Here is a 20,301-nt window from a genome sequence, read left to right as displayed (position 1 = left end):
TCTAGAACTAGAATTACCATTTGACCCAACAATCCCATTACTGGGTATATATCCAAATGATTATAAATCATGCTACTATAAAGACACATGCACATGTATGTTTATTGTGGCACTATTCACAATAGCAAAGACTTGGAACCAACCCAAATGTCTATCAATGATAGACTAGATTAAGAAAATGTGGCACATATACACCATGGAATACTATGCAGCCATACAAAATGAGTTCATGTCCTTTGCAGGGACATGGATGAAGCTGGAAACCATCATTCTCAGCAAACTATCACAAGGACAGAAAACCAAACACCACATGTTCTCACTCATAAGTGGGAAATGAACAATGAGATCACTTGGACACAGGGCGGGGAACATCACACACCAGGGCCTGTCGGGGATTGGGAAGCTGGGGGAGAGATAGCATTAGAAGAAATACCTAATGTAAATGATGAGTCGATGGGTGCAGCAAAACAACATGGCACATACCTATGTATCAAACCTGCACATTGTGTACATGTACCCTAGAACTTAAAGTATAATGAAAAAAAATAGGAAAAAAAAGATTAACATTGTTTTCATGCCTGCTAATACATCAATTCTGTGGCTCACAGATCAAGGAATAATTCCTACTTTCAAGTCTTATTATTTAAGAAATACATTTTGTAAAGCTATATCTGCCATAAATGATTACTCTGATGGATCTGGGCAAAGTAAATTGAAAATCTTCTGGGAAGGACTATTCTAGATGCCATTTAGAATGTTCATGGTTCATGAAATTTCAAAATGTCAACATTGGCCAGGCGTGATGGCTCACACTTGAAATCCCAGCACTTTGTGAGGCCAAGGGGGGTGCGGATCACTTGAGGCCAGGAGTTCAAGACCAGCCTGGCTAACATGGCGAAACCCCATCCTCTACCAAAAATACAAAAAATTAGCCCAGTATGGTGGTGCACACCTGTAATCCCAGCTACTCAGGAGGCTGAGGCACAAGAATCACTTGAACCCAGGAGGTAGAGGTTGCAGTGAGCCAAGATTATGCCACTGCACTCCAGCCTGGGCGACAGAGCCAGACTCCGTCTCAAAAAAAAAAAAAAACAGTAAAAAAGAAGTCAACATTTATAGGAGTTTGAAATAAATTGATTTCAACCCTCATGGATGACTTCATTTATTCATTCATTCATTCGTTCATTTTATTTTTTTTGCAACCTCCACCTCCCAGGATCAACCAATTCTCACACCACAGCCACCCCAGGGATTACAGGCATGCGCTAGCATGCCTGCTGATTTTTTTGTATTTTTAGTAGAGCCCAGGTCTCACATGCTGCCCAGGCTGGTCTCAAACTCCTTAGCTCAGATGATCCACCAGCCTCGGCCTGCCAAAGTGGTAGGATTACACGCATGAGCCACCATGCCCAGCCTCATGGATGACTTTGAGGGATTCAAAACTTCAGAGAAGAACGTAACTGCAGACGTGGTAGAAATAGCAAGAGAACTAGAAGTGCAGCCCGAAGATGTGACTGAATTGCTACAATCTCATGATAAAACTTCAATGGATGAGGAGTTGCTCTTTACGGATGCAACCTGAAGAACTCAAAGAAAGTGGAGTCTTGAGATGGAATCTATTACTTTCTATGAATTCAAAAAAAAAGTGGATCCTTGAGATGAAATCCATTGCTGACAAAGATGCCATGAACACTGTGAAATGACAACAAAGGACTTACAATATTACACAAACTTAGCTGATAAAGAAGTGGCAGGGTTTGGGAGAATTGATTTCAATTCTGAAAAAAGTTCTACTGTGGTAAAATGCTATCAAACAGCATCTCATGCTACAGAGAAATCTGTCATGAAAGGAAGATTCTATCAATGCAGCAAACTTCATTGTTGTCTTTTTTTTTTAATGAAGTTGCCACAGCCACCACAACCTTCAGCAACCACTACCCTGATCAGTCAGTAGCTAACAACATCAAGGCAAGACCCTCCACCAGCAAAAAGATTATGACTTGCCAAAGTTTCAGATGATTGTTGGCAATTTTTATCGATAAAGTATTTCTTAATTAAAGTATGTACATTGATCTTTTAGATATAATGCTATTGCACACTTACTAGACTACAGTACAATGTAAACATGTTTATATGCACTGGGAAACCAATACATTTGTGTGACTCACTTTATTGTAATATTCACTATATTGCAATATTCATTTTATTGTAGTGGTCTGGAGCCAAACCCACAATATGTCCGAGGTAGGCCTGTACTTTCCTTAAATCCTTCTCAATTTTATAAATATTCTTCAAGTATATATTGGTGCCCAGCTTCAGAAGATAATAGTCTTGGGTAAACATTTTTCCCAATCACAGTGACATCCCACTGACTCTCCTATTGCATACATTTCATAAAGTAAGATCTTGACTTGTCTATGAGGATTTCCATAGCTAAGAACCTAGCCAGAATAAAAATGTACTGAGACCAGCTTGGTTGGGGACACACTAACCCAGCGGTGCTAGAGGAATTAAAGACACACACACACACAAATATAGAGTTGTGGAGTGGGAAATCAGGGGTCTCACAGCCTTCAGAGCTGAGAGCCTCGAACAGAGATTTACCCACATATTTATTGACAGCAAGCCAGTGATAAGCATTGTTTCTATAGATTATAGATTAACTAAAAGTATTCCTTACAGGAAACAAAGGGATGGGTTGGGCTAGTTATCTGCAGCAGGAGCATGTCCTTAAGGCACAGATCCCTCATGCTATTGTTTGTGGTTTAAGAATGCCTTTAAGCGGTTTTCTGCCCTGGGTGGGCCAGGTGTTCCTTGCCCTCATCCCCGTAAACCCACAACTTTGCAGCGTGGGCGTCATGGTCATCAAGAACATGTCACAGTGCTGCAGAGATTCTGTTTATGGCCAGTTTTGGGGCCAGTTTATGGCCAGATTTGGGGGCCTATTCCCAACAAAATGTCTAAATATCTAAGTTGCTATTTATTTCAAGTCTGCTGAACATTCAGATTAATACTGAATGACATGATATCTTATTGCACTGATGCTCAGCAAGTTATTAGTAGGGAGGAAGCAAAGACTTTAATAATAAAAATCATACAAAGTAAACATTTCAATTATTGTCTGATAACCACAAAGAATCTATTCGTCTTGTATAAAATAATTTACCAGTAAGGGTATTTAAAGGTAATTATTTCCATGTGAATGCCTAAACTTTCACTCCTGAATAGTTTTTCAAACAGATTCAAAATTTTAGGGTTTTGGATTAATTGCTATTCTACCAGATACTTTTCTAAGTTTTAAATTACAAATTTTAATGGAGTAGCATTTACTTTTCATTTCTTTTTTAAAGTTACAGCATGATTTGTGGACAAGGCAAGAAGAAATCACAAGTTATTCACAGGTAATTTTTTTAATATATATTTTCCTTAGAGTTATTTATTCTCCTAGAGGTTACATCAAAGACTATTCATAGACTATGCTTATGTCTGCCATAGTAAGATAAACCTACTTATAGCATGTGCTAACCAAAGCTGTACTGCTGGTAAGACTGTTAAAAAATAATCTATATACATCACTAAAAATTTATTAAGCACAGTTACCTAATTATGCAATCACACAGTACTAATAAATGACTGCTACATTTTAAAACCAGACTGGTAATTCTTTTTCAAGATAAAAACGTATAGCAAAACAAACAACAACAAAATACAGCAGCACACTTTCTCCTATATCAAGGATGCAAGTTAATGGTTGCCTATTGTTAAAACAGGGCTCTGTGGCTGGCATTGAGTTGTTTAATTGAAATTGTACTAAGTAAAGAAACATGAATATGCATTTCATCAGCATTGCTGAAAAAATGAGGTGACACATAGGCAGAATGTAAAGACCATAATGGAACATAAGCTCCAAGAGGACTGGTATCCTTAAATGCTTTTGATCAGAGCTGTGTCTTCAGTGCTCACAACAGGGCCTGACATGTAATAGGTGCTAAATAAATATTTGTTGAATGAATGAACGAACACATGCAAACACTATTTCAAAAAAGGTTTGGGGGGGGAGGTGCCAAGATGGCCGAATAGGAACAGCTCCGGTCTACAGCTCCCAGCGTGAGCAACGCAGAAGACGGGTGATTTCTGCATTTCCATCTGAGGTACCGGGTTCATCTCACTAGGGAGTGCCAGTGAGCGCAGGCCAGTGGGTGCGCGCACCGTGCGCGAGCCGAAGCAGGGCGAGGCATTGCCTCACCTGGGAAGCGCAAGGGGTCAGGGAGTTCCCTTTCCGAGTCAAAGAAAGGGGTGACGGACGCACCTGGAAAATCGGGTCACTCCCACCCGAATATTGCGCTTTTCAGACCAGCTTAAAAAACGGCGCACCACGAGACTATATCCCACACCTGACTCGGAGGGTCCTACGCCCACGGAATCTCGCTGATTGCTAGCACAGCAGTCTGAGATCAAACTGCAAGGCGGCAGCGAGGCCGGAGGAGGGGCGCCCGCCATTGCCCAGGCTTGCTTAGGTAAACAAAGCAGCCGGGAAGCTCGAACCGGGTGGAGCCCACCACAGCTCAAGGAGGCTTGCCTGCCTCTGTAGGCTCCACCTCTGGGGGCAGGGCACAGACAAACAAAAAGACAGCAGTAACCTCTGCAGACTTAAATGTCCCTGTCTGACAGCTTTGAAGAGAGCAGTGGTTCTCCCAGCACGCAGCTGGAGATCTGAGAACGGGCAGACTGCCTCCTCAAGTGGGTCCCTGACCCCTGACCCCCGAGCAGCCTAACTGGGAGGCACCCCCCAGCAGGGGCACACTGACACCTCACACATCAGGGTATTCCAACAGACCTGCAGCTGAGGGTCCTGTCTGTTAGAAGGAAAACTAACAAACAGAAAGGACATCCACACTGAAAACCCATCTGTACATCACCATCATCAAAGACCAAAAGTAGATAAAACCACAAAGATGGGGAAAAAACAGAACACAAAAACTGGAAACTCTAAAACGCAGAGCACCTCTCCTCCTCCAAAGGAACGCAGTTCCTCACCAGCAACGGAACAAAGCTGGATGGAGAATGATTTTGACGAGCTGAGAGAAGAAGGCTTCAGACGATCAAATTACTCTGAGCTACGGGAGGACATTCAAACCAAAGGCAAAGAAGTTGAAAACTTTGAAAAAAATTCAGACGAATGTATAACCAGAATAACAAACACAGAGAAGTGCTTAAAGGAGCTGATGGAGCTGAAAACCAAGGCTCGAGAACTACGTGAAGAATGCAGAAGCCTCAGGAGCCGATGCGATCAACTGGAAGAAAGGGTATCAACAATGGAAGATGAAATGAATGAAATGAAGCGAGAAGGGAAGTCTAGAGAAAAAAGAATAAAAAGAAATGAGCAAAGCCTCCAAGAAATATGGGACTATGTGAAAAGACCAAATCTACGTCTGATTGGTGTACCTGAAAGTGATGCGGAGAATGGAACCAAGTTGGAAAACACTCTGCAGGATATTATCCAGGAGAACTTCCCCAATCTAGCAAGGCAGGCCAACATTCAGATTCAGGAAATACAGAGAACACCACAAAGATACTCCTCGAGAAGAGCAACTCCAAGACACATAATTGTCAGATTCACCAAAGTTGAAATGAAGGAAAAAATGTTAAGGGCAGCCAGAGAGAAAGGTCGGGTTACCCTCAAAGGGAAGCCCATCAGACTAACAGCGGATTTCTCGGCAGAAACCCTACAAGCCAGAAGAGAGTGGGGGCCAATATTCAACATTCTTAAAGAAAAGAATTTTCAACCCAGAATTTCATATCCAGCCAAACTAAGCTTCATAAGTGAAGGAGGAAAAAAATACTTTACACACAAGCAAATGCTGAGAGATTTTGTCACCACCAGGCCTGCCCTAAAAGAGCTCCTGAAGGAAGCGCTAAACATGGAAAGGAACAACCGGTACCAGCCGCTGCAAAATCATGCCAAAATGTAAAGACCATCGAGACTAGGAAGAAACTGCATCAACTAATGAGTAAAATCACCAGCTAACATCATAATGACAGGATCAAATTCACACATAACAATATTAACTTTAAATGTAAATGGACTAAATGCTCCAATTAAAAGACACAGACTGGCAAGTTGGATAAAGAGTCAAGACCCATCAGTGTGCTGTATTCAGGAAACCCATCTCACATGCAGAGACACACATAGGCTCAAAATAAAAGGATGGAGGAAGATCTACCAAGCAAATGGAAAACAAAAAAAGGCAGGGGTTGCAATCCTAGTCTCTGACAAAACAGACTTTAAACCAACAAAGATCAAAAGAGACAAGAAGGCCATTACATAATGGTAAAGGGATCAATTCAACAAGAGGAGCTAACTATCCTAAATATATATGCACCCAATACAGGAGCACCCAGATTCATAAAGCAAGTCCTGAGTGACCTACAAAGAGACATAGACTCCCACACGTTAACAATGGGAGACTTTAACACCCCACTGTCAACATTAGACAGATCAACGAGACAGAAAGTCAACAAGGATACCCAGGAATTGAACTCAGCTCTGCACCAAGCGGACCTAATAGACATCTACAGAACTCTCCACCCCAAATCAACAGAATATACATTTTTTTCAGCACCACACCACACCTATTCCAAAATTGACCACATAGTTGGAAGTAAAGCTCTCCTCAGCAAATGTAAAAGAACAGAAATTATAACAAACTATCTCTCAGACCACAGTGCAATCAAACTAGAACTCAGGATTAAAAATCTCACTCAAAGCCGCTCAACTACATGGAAACTGAACAACCTGCTCCTGAATGACTACTGGGTACATAACGAAATGAAGGCAGAAATAAAGATGTTCTTTGAAACCAACGAGAACAAAGACACAACATACCAGAATCTCTGGGATGCATTCAAAGCAGTGTGTAGAGGGAAATTTATAGCACTAAATGCCCACAAGAGAAAGCAGGAAAGATCCAAAATTGACACCCTAACATCACAATTAAAAGAACTAGAAAAGCAAGAGCAAACACATTCAAAAGCCAGCAGAAGGCAAGAAATAACTAAAATCAGAGCAGAACTGAAGGAAATAGAGACACAAAAAAACCCTTCAAAAAATCAATGAATCCAGGAGCTGGTTTTTTGAAAGGATCAACAAAATTGATAGACCGCTAGCAAGACTAATAAAGAAAAAAAGAGAGAAGAATCAAATAGACGCCATAAAAAATGATAAAGGGGATATCACCACCGATCCCACAGAAATACAAACTACCATCAGAGAATACTACAAACACCTCTATGCAAATAAACTAGAAAATCTAGAAGAAATGGATACATTTCTCGACACATACACTCTCCCAAGACTAAACCAGGAAGAAGTTGAATCTCTGAATAGACCAATAACAGGAGCTGAAATTGTGGCAATAATCAATAGTTTACCAACCAAAAAGAGTCCAGGACCAGATGGATTCACAGCCGAATTCTACCAGAGGTACAAGGAGGAACTGGTACCATTCCTTCTGAAACTATTCCAATCAATAGAAAAAGAGGGAATCCTCCCTAACTCATTTTATGAGGCCAGCATCATTCTGATACCAAAGCCGGGCAGAGACACAACCATAAAAGAGAATTTTAGACCAATATCCTTGATGAACATTGATGCAAAAATCCTCAATAAAATACTGGCAAACCGAATCCAGCAGCACATCAAAAAGCTTATCCATCATGATCAAGTGGGCTTCATCCCTGGGATGCAAGGCTGGTTCAATATACGCAAATCAATAAATGTAATCCAGCATATAAACAGAGCCAAAGACAAAAACCACATGATTATCTCAATAGATGCAGAAAAAGCCTTTGACAAAATTCAACAACCCTTCATGCTAAAAACTCTCAATAAATTAGGTATTGATGGGATGTATTTCAAAATAATAAGAGCTATCTATGACAAACCCACAGCCAATATCATACTGAATGGGCAAAAACTGGAAGCATTCCCTTTGAAAACTGGCACAAGACAGGGATGCCCTCTCTCACCACTCCTATTCAACATAGTGTTGGAAGTTCTGGCCAGGGCAATCAGGCAGGAGAAGGAAATAAAGGGTATTCAATTAGGAAAAGAGGAAGTCAAATTGTCCCTGTTTGCAGATGACATGATTGTTTATCTAGAAAACCCCATTGTCTCAGCCCAAAATCTCCTTAAGCTGATAAGCAACTTCAGCAAAGTCTCAGGATACAAAATCAATGTACAAAAATCACAAGCATTCTTATACACCAACAACAGACAAACAGAGAGCCAAATCATGAGTGAACTCCCATTCACAATTGCTTCAAAGAGAATAAAATACCTAGGAATCCAACTTACAAGGGATGTGAAGGACCTCTTCAAGGAGAACTACAAACCACTGCTCAAGGAAATAAAAGAGGATACAAACAAATGGAAGAACATTCCATGCTCATGGGTAGGAAGAATCAATATCGTGAAAATGGCCATACTGCCCAAGGTCATTTACAGATTCAATGCCATCCCCATCAAGCTACCAATGACTTTCTTCACAGAATTGGAAAAAACTACTTTAAAGTTCATATGGAACCAAAAAAGAGCCCACATTGCCAAGTCAATCCTAAGCCAAAAGAACAAAGCTGGAGGCATCACACTACCTGACTTCAAACTATACTACAAGGCTACAGTAACAAAAACAGCATGGTACTGGTACCAAAACAGAGATATAGACCAATGGAACAGAACAGAGCCCTCAGAAATAACGCCGCATACCTACAACTATCTGATCTTTGACAAACCTGAGAAAAACAAGCAATGGGGAAAGGATTCCCTATTTAATAAATGGTGCTGGGAAAACTGGCTAGCCATATGTAGAAAGCTGAAACTGGATCCCTTCCTTACACCTTATACAAAAATCAATTCAAGATGGATTAAAGATTTAAACGTTAGACCTAAAACCATAAAAACCCTAGAAGAAAACCTAGGCATTACCATTCAGGACATAGGCATGGGCAAGGACTTCATGTCCAAAACACCAAAAGCAATGGCAACAAAAGCCAAAATTGACAAATGGGATCTAATTAAACTAAAGAGCTTCTGCACAGCAAAAGAAACTGCCATCAGAGTGAACAGGCAACCTACAACATGGGAGAAAATTTTCGCAACCTACTCATCTGACAAAGGGCTAATATCCAGAATCTACAATGAAATCAAACAAATTTACAAGAAAAAAACAAACAACCCCATCAAAAAGTAGGTGAAGGACATGAACAGACACTTCTCAAAAGAAGACATTTATGCAGCCAAAAAACACATGAAAAAATGCTCATCATCACTGGCCATCAGAGAAATGCAAATCAAAACCACTATGAGATATCATCTCACACCAGTTAGAATGGCAATCATTAAAAAGTCAGGAAACAACAGGTGCTAGAGAGGATGTGGAGAAATAGGAACACTTTTACACTGTTGGTGGGACTGTAAACTAGTTCAACCAGTGTGGAAGTCAGTGTGGCGATTCCTCAGGGATCTAGAACTAGAAATACCATTTGACCCAGCCATCCCATTACTGGGTATATACCCAAAGGACTATAAATCATGCTGCTATAAAGACACATGCACACGTATGTTTATTGCGGCATTATTCACAATAGCAAAGACTTGGAACCAACCCAAATGTCCAACAATGATAGACTGGATTAAGAAAATGTGGCACATATACACCATGGAATACTATGCAGCCATAAAAAATGATAAGTTCATGTCCTTTGTAGGGACATGGATGAAATTGGAAACCATCATTCTCAGTAAACTATCGCAAGAACAAAAAACCAAACACCGCATATTCTCACTCATAGGTGGGAATTGAACAATGAGATCACATGGACACAGGAAGGGGAATATCACACTCTGGGGACTGTTGTGGGGTGGGGGGAGGGGGGAGGGATAGCATTGGGAGATATACCTAATGCTAGATGACGAGTTAGTGGGTGCAGTGCACCAGCATGGCACATGTATACATATGTAACTAACCTGCACAATGTGCACATGTACCCTAAAACTTAAATAAAAAAAAAGATAGTGAGATTAAAAAAATAAATAAATAAAAAATAAAGGTTTAAGGAAACTAAAACAAAAATATTAACCAACAACTTAAAGAGAAAGAAATGTGTAAGATAAAAGACCTACCAATGTCACATTCAAAGGCAAACTGCAGGAGGGGGGCAAATGAGAGGTGTTATTGCATCAACAGTCTGATGGGGTAGGTCTTTAATAACTATGCAGTATGCAGCAGTGTTAAAGGGAAAGAGAAGCCTCCCACAGGGATAGAGCATCTGAGGAAAAGGGCAAATGTCAGCAATCTCCAGAAATAAATAAGGCCAAGAGCAGAGCACATGGTCAGTGAGTGGATTTATAGCTTAGACCCAAACACATAAAAATATACAGCTATGATACAGAAAATTAGGGACTACTTGCAGAAAGTGAAGGTTGTGCCAATTCGTTCGGCACTGGCTTTCCTCTGTACTGCCTAGTTATTGATATAGACCTGTGTGTTACAGCATATCCTCATCATATTCCTCTTAGAAACTCCAGCATTGGGAGGCCGAGGGGGGTGGATCATGAGGTCAGGAGATTGAGACCATCCTTGCTAACACAGTAAAACTCCGTCTCTACTAAAAATACAAAAAATTAGCCAGGCGTGGTGGCAGGCGCCTGTAGTTCCAGCTACTTGGGAGGCTGAGGCAGGAGAATGGTGAGAATCTGGGAGGCAGAGCCTGCAGTGGGCCAAGATTGCGCCACTGCACTCCAGCCTGCGTGACAGAGCGAGACTCTGTCTCAAAAAAAAAAAAGAAACCCCAGCATTTATCACAGTGTGTAACACACAAGTGACAATCAGTATATGCCTGGTGAAGTATGATGAATGATGTCAATGAAACAATCTGGCACTAATTCACATCATGAAATAATAGGATACTAAGAAACTACCTGTTTTCCCCAACAAAACCTCTACCCTCCATCCAGATAACCTATTCTCCAGGAATCCCTTTCTATTGACCAGGTATGTACCTCTATCTTACTCTAAACTCTACTAAGAGTTAGTCAGCATCTACTTCATAAAATAAGACTGAGGGAGAACCCAAATGTCAGGGACAGAACATTTTGTATTAAAATGTAAATGGGTCAGGCACAGTAGTACGTGACGATAGTCCCAACTACTCAAGAGGTTGAGGCAGGAGGATCACTTGAGCCCAGGAGAGTTCAGGGTTGTACTACATGATGATTGTGGCTGTGAATAGCCACTGCACTTCAGCCTGGGCAACATAGCAAGACCCCTTCTCTTAAAAAAAATGAAATGAAAGATCCATAAAGGCAACTGCCTTTGTAAGGTACCAGTGTGTATCACATATCCATGATAAGAAAGGAAGTAAATGGTATTGGCAGAGGATGAGGAAGGGTCAACTAAAGACAACAAAAGTGAGAGGAACAAAACTGTAAAGTTGAAGAGACGGGGTCTAGAGTCCCTGGGTTGCCCCATCTCAGGGCACCTGGTAACTTCTGTCAAGAAACAATGGTGCTTCCCTTCCTTTAAGCTGGTTCCTCTACTCAATCTCTAAGTGGTTTTAAAACCCCCTCTATATGTTGGTGACTCCCAAATGGTTATCTCCAACCCAGCCAGGCCTCTCCTCTGAACTCCTGACTTTTATATCCAACAGTCATCAGTTCTCCACTTGAGTTTCTTGAGCTTTTCAACAAGCACAAACTGAATTCTTGTGTCGGCTCCCAAAACTAATCTTTTCCATCTTAGCAAACAGCACTACCCTCCACCCAGATTCCCGTGCCACAAACCAGTGAGGTATCTTCAATGTCTTCCTTTTTTTCATCCTTCGCATCCAACCTATCAAATCCTGCTTCCAAAATATAGCTTAAATCTAGCAGCACTAGCCAGGCGTGGTGGCTCATGCCTTTTATCCCAGCACTTTGGGAGGCCAAAGCAAGAGGACTGCTTGAGCCCAGGAGTTCAAAACCAGCCTGGGCAACATGGTGAAACCCTGTCTCTACAAAAACTACAAAAAATTAGCCAGGCATGGTGGTGCATGCCTGTAGTCCAAGCTACCCTGGAGGCTGAGTATGAGGATCACCTGAGCCTGGGAAGTAGAGACTGCAGTGAGCCATGATTGAGCCACTACACTCCAGCCTAGACAAGAGAGTGAGACCCTGTATTTAATTAAAAAAAAAAAAAAAAATCTAGCACTACTATATTCTATTCCAGAGCTTGCCATTTCTTTCCTTTGAGGCAGAATAGGGTCTGGAGGCAGGGAACCTAAGGCCAACTCATGCTGACTTCCTAGAACTAAATCAAAAGGAAAACCCCAACCCCAACTTCCCATGCCCAAGTAACAAAAGGACCAGAAGCCACTCCCTTTGCAACCCTCCTGCCCCTTTTCTGCGTGGCAGATGAAAAAATTCGAAGTATCTTTGATTGATCCGCTCCCACAACCAATCAGGCTAGTCATGGGCCAAGTCTTCATTTGCATAGGAGTATAACTTTGTAACTTCACTTCAGCCTCTGAATGGTTGCTTTCTGCGACCAATTAGACATTTGCATAGGGTGTAAATTTGTAACTTCAGCTTCTGATTGGTTGCGGAAAGTGACCAACCCCAGAAAATTCTGTAACCTGCAATCTTCAGCCGCTTGCTCCAGCCGGCTCCCACCCTGTGGAGTGCATTTTTCATTTTCAATAAATCTCGGCTTTTGTTGCTTCATTTTTTCCTTGCTTTCTTTGTGCCTTTTGTCCAATTCTTTGTTCAAAATGCCAAGAACCTGGACATCCTCCACCAGTAACGTATTTTGGAAAGCCAGCCAGGAGGTAAGCCCAAAATTGGAGATTTATTTTTCTTCTCCTTTTCCTCTCTGCTCCATACAGGGGAATGCTTTTTTCTCTTTTCCCTTTCCAACTTGGGCCCTTCAGCGCACAATGCCTAAGCACAGAGGCAACTGCAGGTTTCTGGCCGGGGCCACACTCCAGTGAAACCAAGAGTTTTCTATGTGGAAGCACCTGACCACCACCGCCCAGTTTGGGTGAGAGGCCTGAGTCCTTTCCTTTTTTTCTTTTTCAGTCTTTCAGTGGCCATTTCCTAGTAGCTCCCTGATAATTGTGGGCAACTGGCCGGGGCCACTTTCCAGTGTTACCTGAAGGCCAAGGGGGATAGCTGCCCATACCAGGAGGGGGAAGGAGAGGACTCTTTTCTATCTTTTCCAGCTATAGTCCATGATCCTTACGTGTGTTGCAGTTGGCCACGGCAGCTCATCCAGGGTGAATTCACACGTTTCAGGTGACTTAAACTTTGTTTTCTTATGTTAAATTCTCCTACAGGGTTCTTATGCCAAATTATCCTATAGGTTAACCAGTAATGGCAAACAATAATGTCTCTTAGGAGTTTTGACTTTTCTCCTATTCTATCTGACTTGTTAAGGACAAAAGAAATGCACCCACCTCCGGTTCCTATCATTAAAGTTCATGGCTAACACTCTAGTGGAACGGGAAGCAAGGGAAAGCATGGTCTTATCAAATCATAAGTATGCCAGAAGTTGAGGCTTTCATCCAGGGACAAAACAAATTTCATAGTAGGCCATCACCTCTGGAGGGAAAACATACAAAGCAGCACCCATGCCCAACTAAGGTCAGAGACGTCTGACACTCTAAGATTGGATCCCAAAGGGGAACACCCTGGGGGATCCAACTCCAGACCTGAACCTCTCCAAAGGGGACGCCCTCGGCAGAGGTTCTGAGGTCTAGCACAAAGGCCTCCTTGGAATTTTCTCTCACAGGTGACAATGGGACAGTTTGGACACTCTCGGGGCTTGTTTGTTGCTGCAGCAGTTGGACTGTGCTGCAGTCATTGTTTGTGTGTGTTTGATATAGTAATGGGAAATAAGGATTCAGTAAACTTGATATTCTTTTGCAATACTGTTTGGCCCAGTATTGCTTGGAATTCTGGAGTTTGCTGTTGAATGGGAAGGTGGGATGGAGGTGCATGTATCCAGGCTTTTGTGCTGCTGTTCTAAGTAGGGTTGGCCTGGTTAGCATGTGGTGTTCTCCTTTGGTGCTGTTCGGCCCCAGTGTTTGGAGTCTGGGGAGGTTTGGCCTTTAAAAATCAAACTACCATGGAAACTGCTTGACCTGAAATTTTGGTTCACAGCCTTCACTGGATTACCCATTGGGTCAAACAGTAAAACCAGTGGGCTTATATTGCTATCTCATGGCTAGAGTTCCAAGGTAAAAAGCTATTGGATCTTCATTTGTGTTTGTGTATACATGTCTAGATGTGTTTATTTGTATGTACACTTACTGTTATATGCTGTGTCTACCAGATTGGCTTATAATTAAAGGAGCGCTCATAAATTAAGTAAATAAGTCTAAGCAATTTTCAAGTTCACATGACTTAAGTATAACTTTACTAAACAAGCTGGCTCTGGAGTACTTACTGGTCATGTGCCTAGAGTGAATTTCTTCATTGCACAGTATGTATGGTGATACTGGTGGAATTAAGGATATTGAGTTGTGTATCAGGAATAAAATATTCATTATGTGGATTTCTGGGGGGCTCTGGGTAACACTGTAGCCCCCCGGGTAGACTAAGTAGGAAAAATTTAGAGATGGTTTCCTGTCTATTTGTTTTTGCTTCTAATTTTCATTTGTTTGCTATTTGTTCTCCTTTGGGTTTTACTTGTGTATGCATATATATAAAACCATAGACATTTTTTAGTTTCTAGTGGAAGGCTTTTATTTGGTTCTGAGAATAGTTATTTTGTTTCCTGCGAATTTCCAGCAAGTCATCATGTGTTCTATTTATTTGGAATTCCTAGGCTACCTATTTCAGGCCTGCAGGAATTGATGGAGCACACCAGCCACTTGGAATTTGGTTGATTTGGCTTGCCTCTGATAATCTGGACAGCAAAGACTCTTGCTTCAAATGCAAGAAAAACAAGAATTGGATAAAGGACTATATTAAGCCCCTGCCAGTCCCCTGCCAAAAATGCGAGAGCATCAGTTACAACCCCTGGCACTGGAAGATTGACTGGCCCTGCTCCCACCAAGGGGTTCAATAAGGCAAAACTCTAGCAGTGCAAAAGAGAAATCAGATGAAGACTGAAGCGACCCAGGGTCTTCCTCACTGCCCCTGTTCAGGAACATCGTAATTACTACCGAGGAGCCCCCAGGTAACTCTGGACGTCATGGGCACCCAAATTCAGTTTCTTTTCAACACAAATTCAGTTTCTTTCCTTACTACTTATGTAGGAAAACTTTCCTCCCAGTCCACGACCATTATGGGAATGGAAGGAAAGCCACAAGTAAGATCCTTTAATTCCTCCTTTGATTTGTCAAATTGAGAAACAAATCTTCCAACAGTAATTTCTAGTAGTATCAAGCTGCCCAGGCCCCCTGTTAAAAAGAGATATTATGGTTAAAATAGGGGCACTACTACAATTTAAGCATCATCTGGTGAAATTGCTAATAGTCAAAAATACAGACACTGTCCCAGACCACATTAATAAACAGGTTAACACACTGGCATGGTATACTGGAAAACCAAGGAAGGCTAAAACAGCAGTGCCAGCCAAAATACAGCTTAAAGACCCCTAGCTATTTATTTTCCCAATCAAAAACAATACCCAATTAAGCTGGAAGCAAGGAAAGGCCAAGCACCCACAGCTAAGGTATTACTTACCCATGGGCTCTTAGGACCCACTGGTAGGTCCACCCATTGGTGGCAGATCCATATACCCTCCTGGCTCAGGTGCCAAGGGATGCTAAATGGTTCTCAGTCCTAGACCTAGAAGATGCTTCCTTTTCCACTCCTCTGGCCCCAGAATCCCAATACCTTTTTGCCTTTGAATGGGAAAATCCTAATACCAGAGAAAAACAACAATACACTTGGACAGTTCTCCCTCAGGGTTTTCAGGATAGCCCCCATTGCTTTGCCTGGGCCTTAGAGAGGGATCTGAGGGGTCTGCAATTAATTAAGAAATGGGAGTATACTCCAGTATATGGATGACCTCCTTGTGTATAGCCCAATCCTGGATGAAAAAACTACAAAAAGTTTGAATTTCCTGGCAGATAGGGGATACCAAGTGTCCAAAACGAAGGCTCAGATTACCCTCCGACAGGTCCATGATCACATCCTTAGCAGCTAGCAGAGAGTATGGCATCCAGGAGAAAATAAAAATGCAGAGAATGACTGAATAAACAAACTCACATCCATACAATGCCCAAGAATCAGGGGCATGGAGAAGCCAGGATGAACTGTTCTCAGAGAACAACACAGTGTCATAAAGGGAGCAAACATGCCAGCATAAAGCAGCATTAAGTGTCACCAACTCAGAGTCTAATCTGACTACCTCCTTTTAAGCAGTACCTTTTATATGTCAAAACAACCAAAATAAAAGAGTGAAAAGTATTTGCAGGACATGTGAAAAGCAGAAAGTTAGTATGTTCTTCAATATTTTTTAATAGACAAAATCTTAGTATATAAGTAGTGTGGGAGGCTTTGGAGTAAGACACATCAGGATTCAAACTCTGGCTCTGCTACTTACCAGACTTGGGTAAGCACTAACATTTCTGAGCCTCAATTTTCTCATCTTTAAAATGAGCATAATATTGTCTAGTTCACAAGGTTACTGTGAGGATTATAAACTGATGTCTAACACAACACCTGGAAAAGAGCAGCTATGCAATAATGGTAGATAGTATTGATAGGAAAAATACTGAGTATACTTTTAAAAATATGTAAATACATCTAATATTCAATTCTTAAGTAAAAATAAATCAATTTAACAAAAACATGGGAAAATATTCCTCAACGGAAATGAAACAAAAATTAAAACAAAGTACAGTTAGCACAAAATATCCAAGAGTGTACATGAACACACCTAATTTTAGCATTAATATCCAATACTCACACTATTATACATATTATGGGGTATAAACGGGTATAAATTTGAACTATGCACTTAAAATCCATTAAAGTATTCAGGACTCTATCCTAAAGAAATAATCTCAGATACATAAAACCCATATGCATGAAATGCTTGTATCTGCATTATTTACAAAATTGCAAAATTTTAACAACAAAAACATAACGGTAATTATTTAAAGGTTCCACTTATTGACTGAATGCTTGATTCTCAGTTGCCAAACAGTGTTAAGTATATTATAGACATTGTTTTATGTAGCCCTCACAACAACCTTCTGAAGTAGGTATTATTATTAACGCCTTACATATAAAGAAACTGAGGCTTACAGAGGATAAGTAGTAACTCCAAAGTTATAGACAGCCAAGGCAAGATCAAACTTAGGACAATCTGATTCCGGGGTCAAGAATTTAACTTGTAAAAGACTTGTAGCATCTCTACTCCATGGAACATTTCTTCTAAATTCTCAAGAAGGTTATAAAAACTCCAGTGAATTGTAGGATAATTCTTCCGACTAAATAAGTTGTATTTGTATTAAAACTAAAAGTATGGAAAATACGAAACTAAAAGGAAATACCTGTAAGGATACACCCAAAATGTTAGCAATATTTACTGCAGTGGGTGGTGATTTTTGTTTTTTGGTTTTTTGGGGTTTTTTTTGAGACAGAGTCTTGCTCTGTCGCCAGGCTGGAGTGCAGTGGCACGATATCAGCTCACTGCAACCTCTGCCTCCCAGGTTCAAGCGATTCTCCTCCCTCAGCCTCCCGAGTAGCTGGGACTACAGGCATCCGCTGCCACGCCCAGCTAATTTTTGTATTTTTGGTAGAGACCAGGTTTCACCATGTTGGCCAGGATGGTCTCCATCTCTTGACCTGGTGATCCGCCTGCCTCCGCCTCCCAAAGTGCTGGGATTACAGACGTGAGCCACTGGGCCCGGCAGATTTTTTTTTTTTTTTTTTTTACTTTTTATCCATTATCCAAATTATCTGTTAATATGTTTGTATTATTTTTAAAATAAGAACAAGTTTATATATATCATGATATATATCATGATAACATGATATCATTTTACTTAGATTTTAGTAAGTTTACAACTATGGAAAGTTGGACTATTTCTCAAGTATTAGACCAAAATTTCTTTGCTTTGAAGACAGAATTTGCTTTGAAGACAGAATTGAGGGCTCATCTTGGTGGTGGAAAAAAAAATTAAAAAACACCTACTATTAACCTTTATGGTACCTACTGTTTCACAATACCGGGACGCCCTCCAAGTAAATTATATCTACACGCATCTTAGTACATTGTTTAGAATGGAAGCTCTGGAATCTGATCAATTAGATTCCAAAGCTGGAGCTTTGGAGCTACCACTAACTTACCTGTGTAATCTTGGTCAAACTGTCTCAAGACTCCATTAACCTAACTGCAAAATGGGAATAAAAACTTTACTAACCTTTTAAGGTTGTCCTAAACCTTAAATGAGATGATGAAACATACACCACAGTGCCTGACCCTGGTAAGCACTCAGTAACTGTTCATTCTTATCCACAAGACACACTTCCAAAAATGTCAGCTCTAGCATGCACATGAGAAGTTATTAGACAAGGAAGCAATACATGTTTCCCTACAGTTTCCTGATATTCTGATGAGAGACACTGGATCTGATATTCTGATGAGAGACATTACATGAAACTTGCAGAAATGGTAAAAATCATGCAACAGTCATACTATGAGGAGTTTGCTACATGCCCTTCCTATGGCTTCCTCCTCCCATCACCTTCACGTCCTTGGCTAAGTGGCAGCATAGCCCAGGACAAGCTCAGTACTAAGCTCAAGTAGAAAGTCTGAATTCTTTCACATCTCTAGGAAGGACCTGTTCTGTGACCTTGGGAAAATCAATTCAATTACTCAGAATTCTGTAGGTAAGAAGAAACCAAGGGACATATATATATATGCATATATATATATCCACACATATATGTATGTGTGTGGATATATATATACACACACACATACACACACATATTTCTGTATGTAAGAAGAAACCAAGGGACTGAGTAACTGAATTGATTTTATATACATATATATATTTTATATATAATATATATAATATACATTTAAAATATATATATATAAAGAGATATATATATCTTTTAAATGCCTCTACCTAAGCTAGTGGCCCAGTCCTGGGCAGGCTGGAACAACACCTAAGGCCTGGGTTGAGAAAGCAAGGACGGAGGACAGAGAAAAGGGAGGCGTTCCCTGGGCACCACCCCTCCACCCTCAGGCTCTTCCAGGTGGCAGTATGCTCTCTCACCCATCTCAAAGTTGCGGGGGAGGGGGGGACTGCGTCTCGAGGGCCGAACAGTCACAAAAATAGAGCAAGAAGTGAACCACAGTTAGACCCTGGGGCAAGGAGGTTCCAGAGAGTCAGGAAGTTAATAAGCTGGGATGCAAGGATTGCAGCCTGCCGGCCCCTGCCCCTCGCGGGCGCCTGCGAGCCTGGGAGTCCGGGCTGCAGCGGGACCGAGTGGGCAGTCCCTGGGCTCACCATACTCCCGGGGCTCCGGATCTGGCTGGAAAGTAAAATGAGCCACCTGCCGCCTCTGGGCCGCATCCTCGACAGTCGCGGCGGGGTGCAGAAAACCCCGCGCCAGCCCCGCGCCAGGGAGCCGACGCCAGTGCCCCTCAGCCCCTGCCGCCCTGAGCCTCAGTAGCCAGCCAGCAGCCGCCGCTACAACCGCCATCCCCGCTCACCACTGGGATTCTCAGGCTATGCAGCCGCACGCCGCCTGCGGGGAGGGCGGAGCACCCGAGGAGGCTTCCACATTGGTCGGGCCAGAGGGGCGGTCCCATGAAACGGACCAATCGGAACTGGAAATTTAGGGGCGGGGAAGGCGACGTGACGAGCTGGCCGGCTTCTGCTCCTTGTGCGCATGCGGAAGAGGGGAAGTGTGGGCTAGAGGTGGCGCCAGTGAAATAGTTTCTGGGGTGGAGCCTCCCCGAGGTCGGCCATGCGGGCCTCGGGTGAGGACCCGAGTTTGCAAAGTTCCACACAGTGCCTGGAGGCGATCTTTTCCGGTGTCATTTACAGTGCCATTTCCAATGGTTTTTTTTTTTTCATTTTAACATCGATACTTTTTTTTAAATGTAACCCTTTTTTATCCTGTCCTGTCTCTATTATTGTGTGAGAGGTGAAGAGAGCTACTGATTGGCATTGGTTATTGTTTTGACTTTCGAAAAACTGCTGTAGTCACTGCTCAAAGCTTTCACTCCTTATTCACACCCTCCTTAAAATGCTTAATAAGCATATATAGATTTTTATTGATGTCGT

The 20,301-nt window shown here is 41.8% G+C and overlaps 1 protein-coding gene across 16 annotated transcripts in view; it reads right to left on the bottom strand.

The window, feature by feature from the left end:
- The window catches only part of BCKDHB (branched chain keto acid dehydrogenase E1 subunit beta), a 377,315-nt gene extending 357,528 nt beyond the window's left edge, over positions 1-19,787 (bottom strand). For 10 of the 16 annotated variants that reach the window (XR_010134304.1, XR_010134305.1, XR_010134303.1 and 7 more), the window contains exon 1: positions 19,519-19,747. Coding sequence is in view for 9 of the 16 variants with exons in the window: in XM_063707735.1 (XP_063563805.1) it covers positions 19,519-19,714 (196 nt within the window). In the remaining 7 variants the exon portion in view is untranslated. Of the gene's footprint in view, positions 1-19,518 lie in introns of all 16 variants that reach the window. The other 6 variants (XR_010134301.1, XR_010134302.1, XR_010134300.1 and 3 more) reach the window with 3 other exon arrangements.
- Between the last annotated feature and the right edge of the window lie 514 nt (positions 19,788-20,301).

Source organism: Gorilla gorilla, chromosome 5 (genome assembly GCF_029281585.2).
Source record: "Gorilla gorilla gorilla isolate KB3781 chromosome 5, NHGRI_mGorGor1-v2.1_pri, whole genome shotgun sequence".
NCBI lineage: Eukaryota > Metazoa > Chordata > Mammalia > Primates > Hominidae > Gorilla > Gorilla gorilla.
The sequence above is the reverse complement of the archived record's forward strand: the minus strand, read 5'-3'. Positions and strand labels throughout refer to the sequence as shown.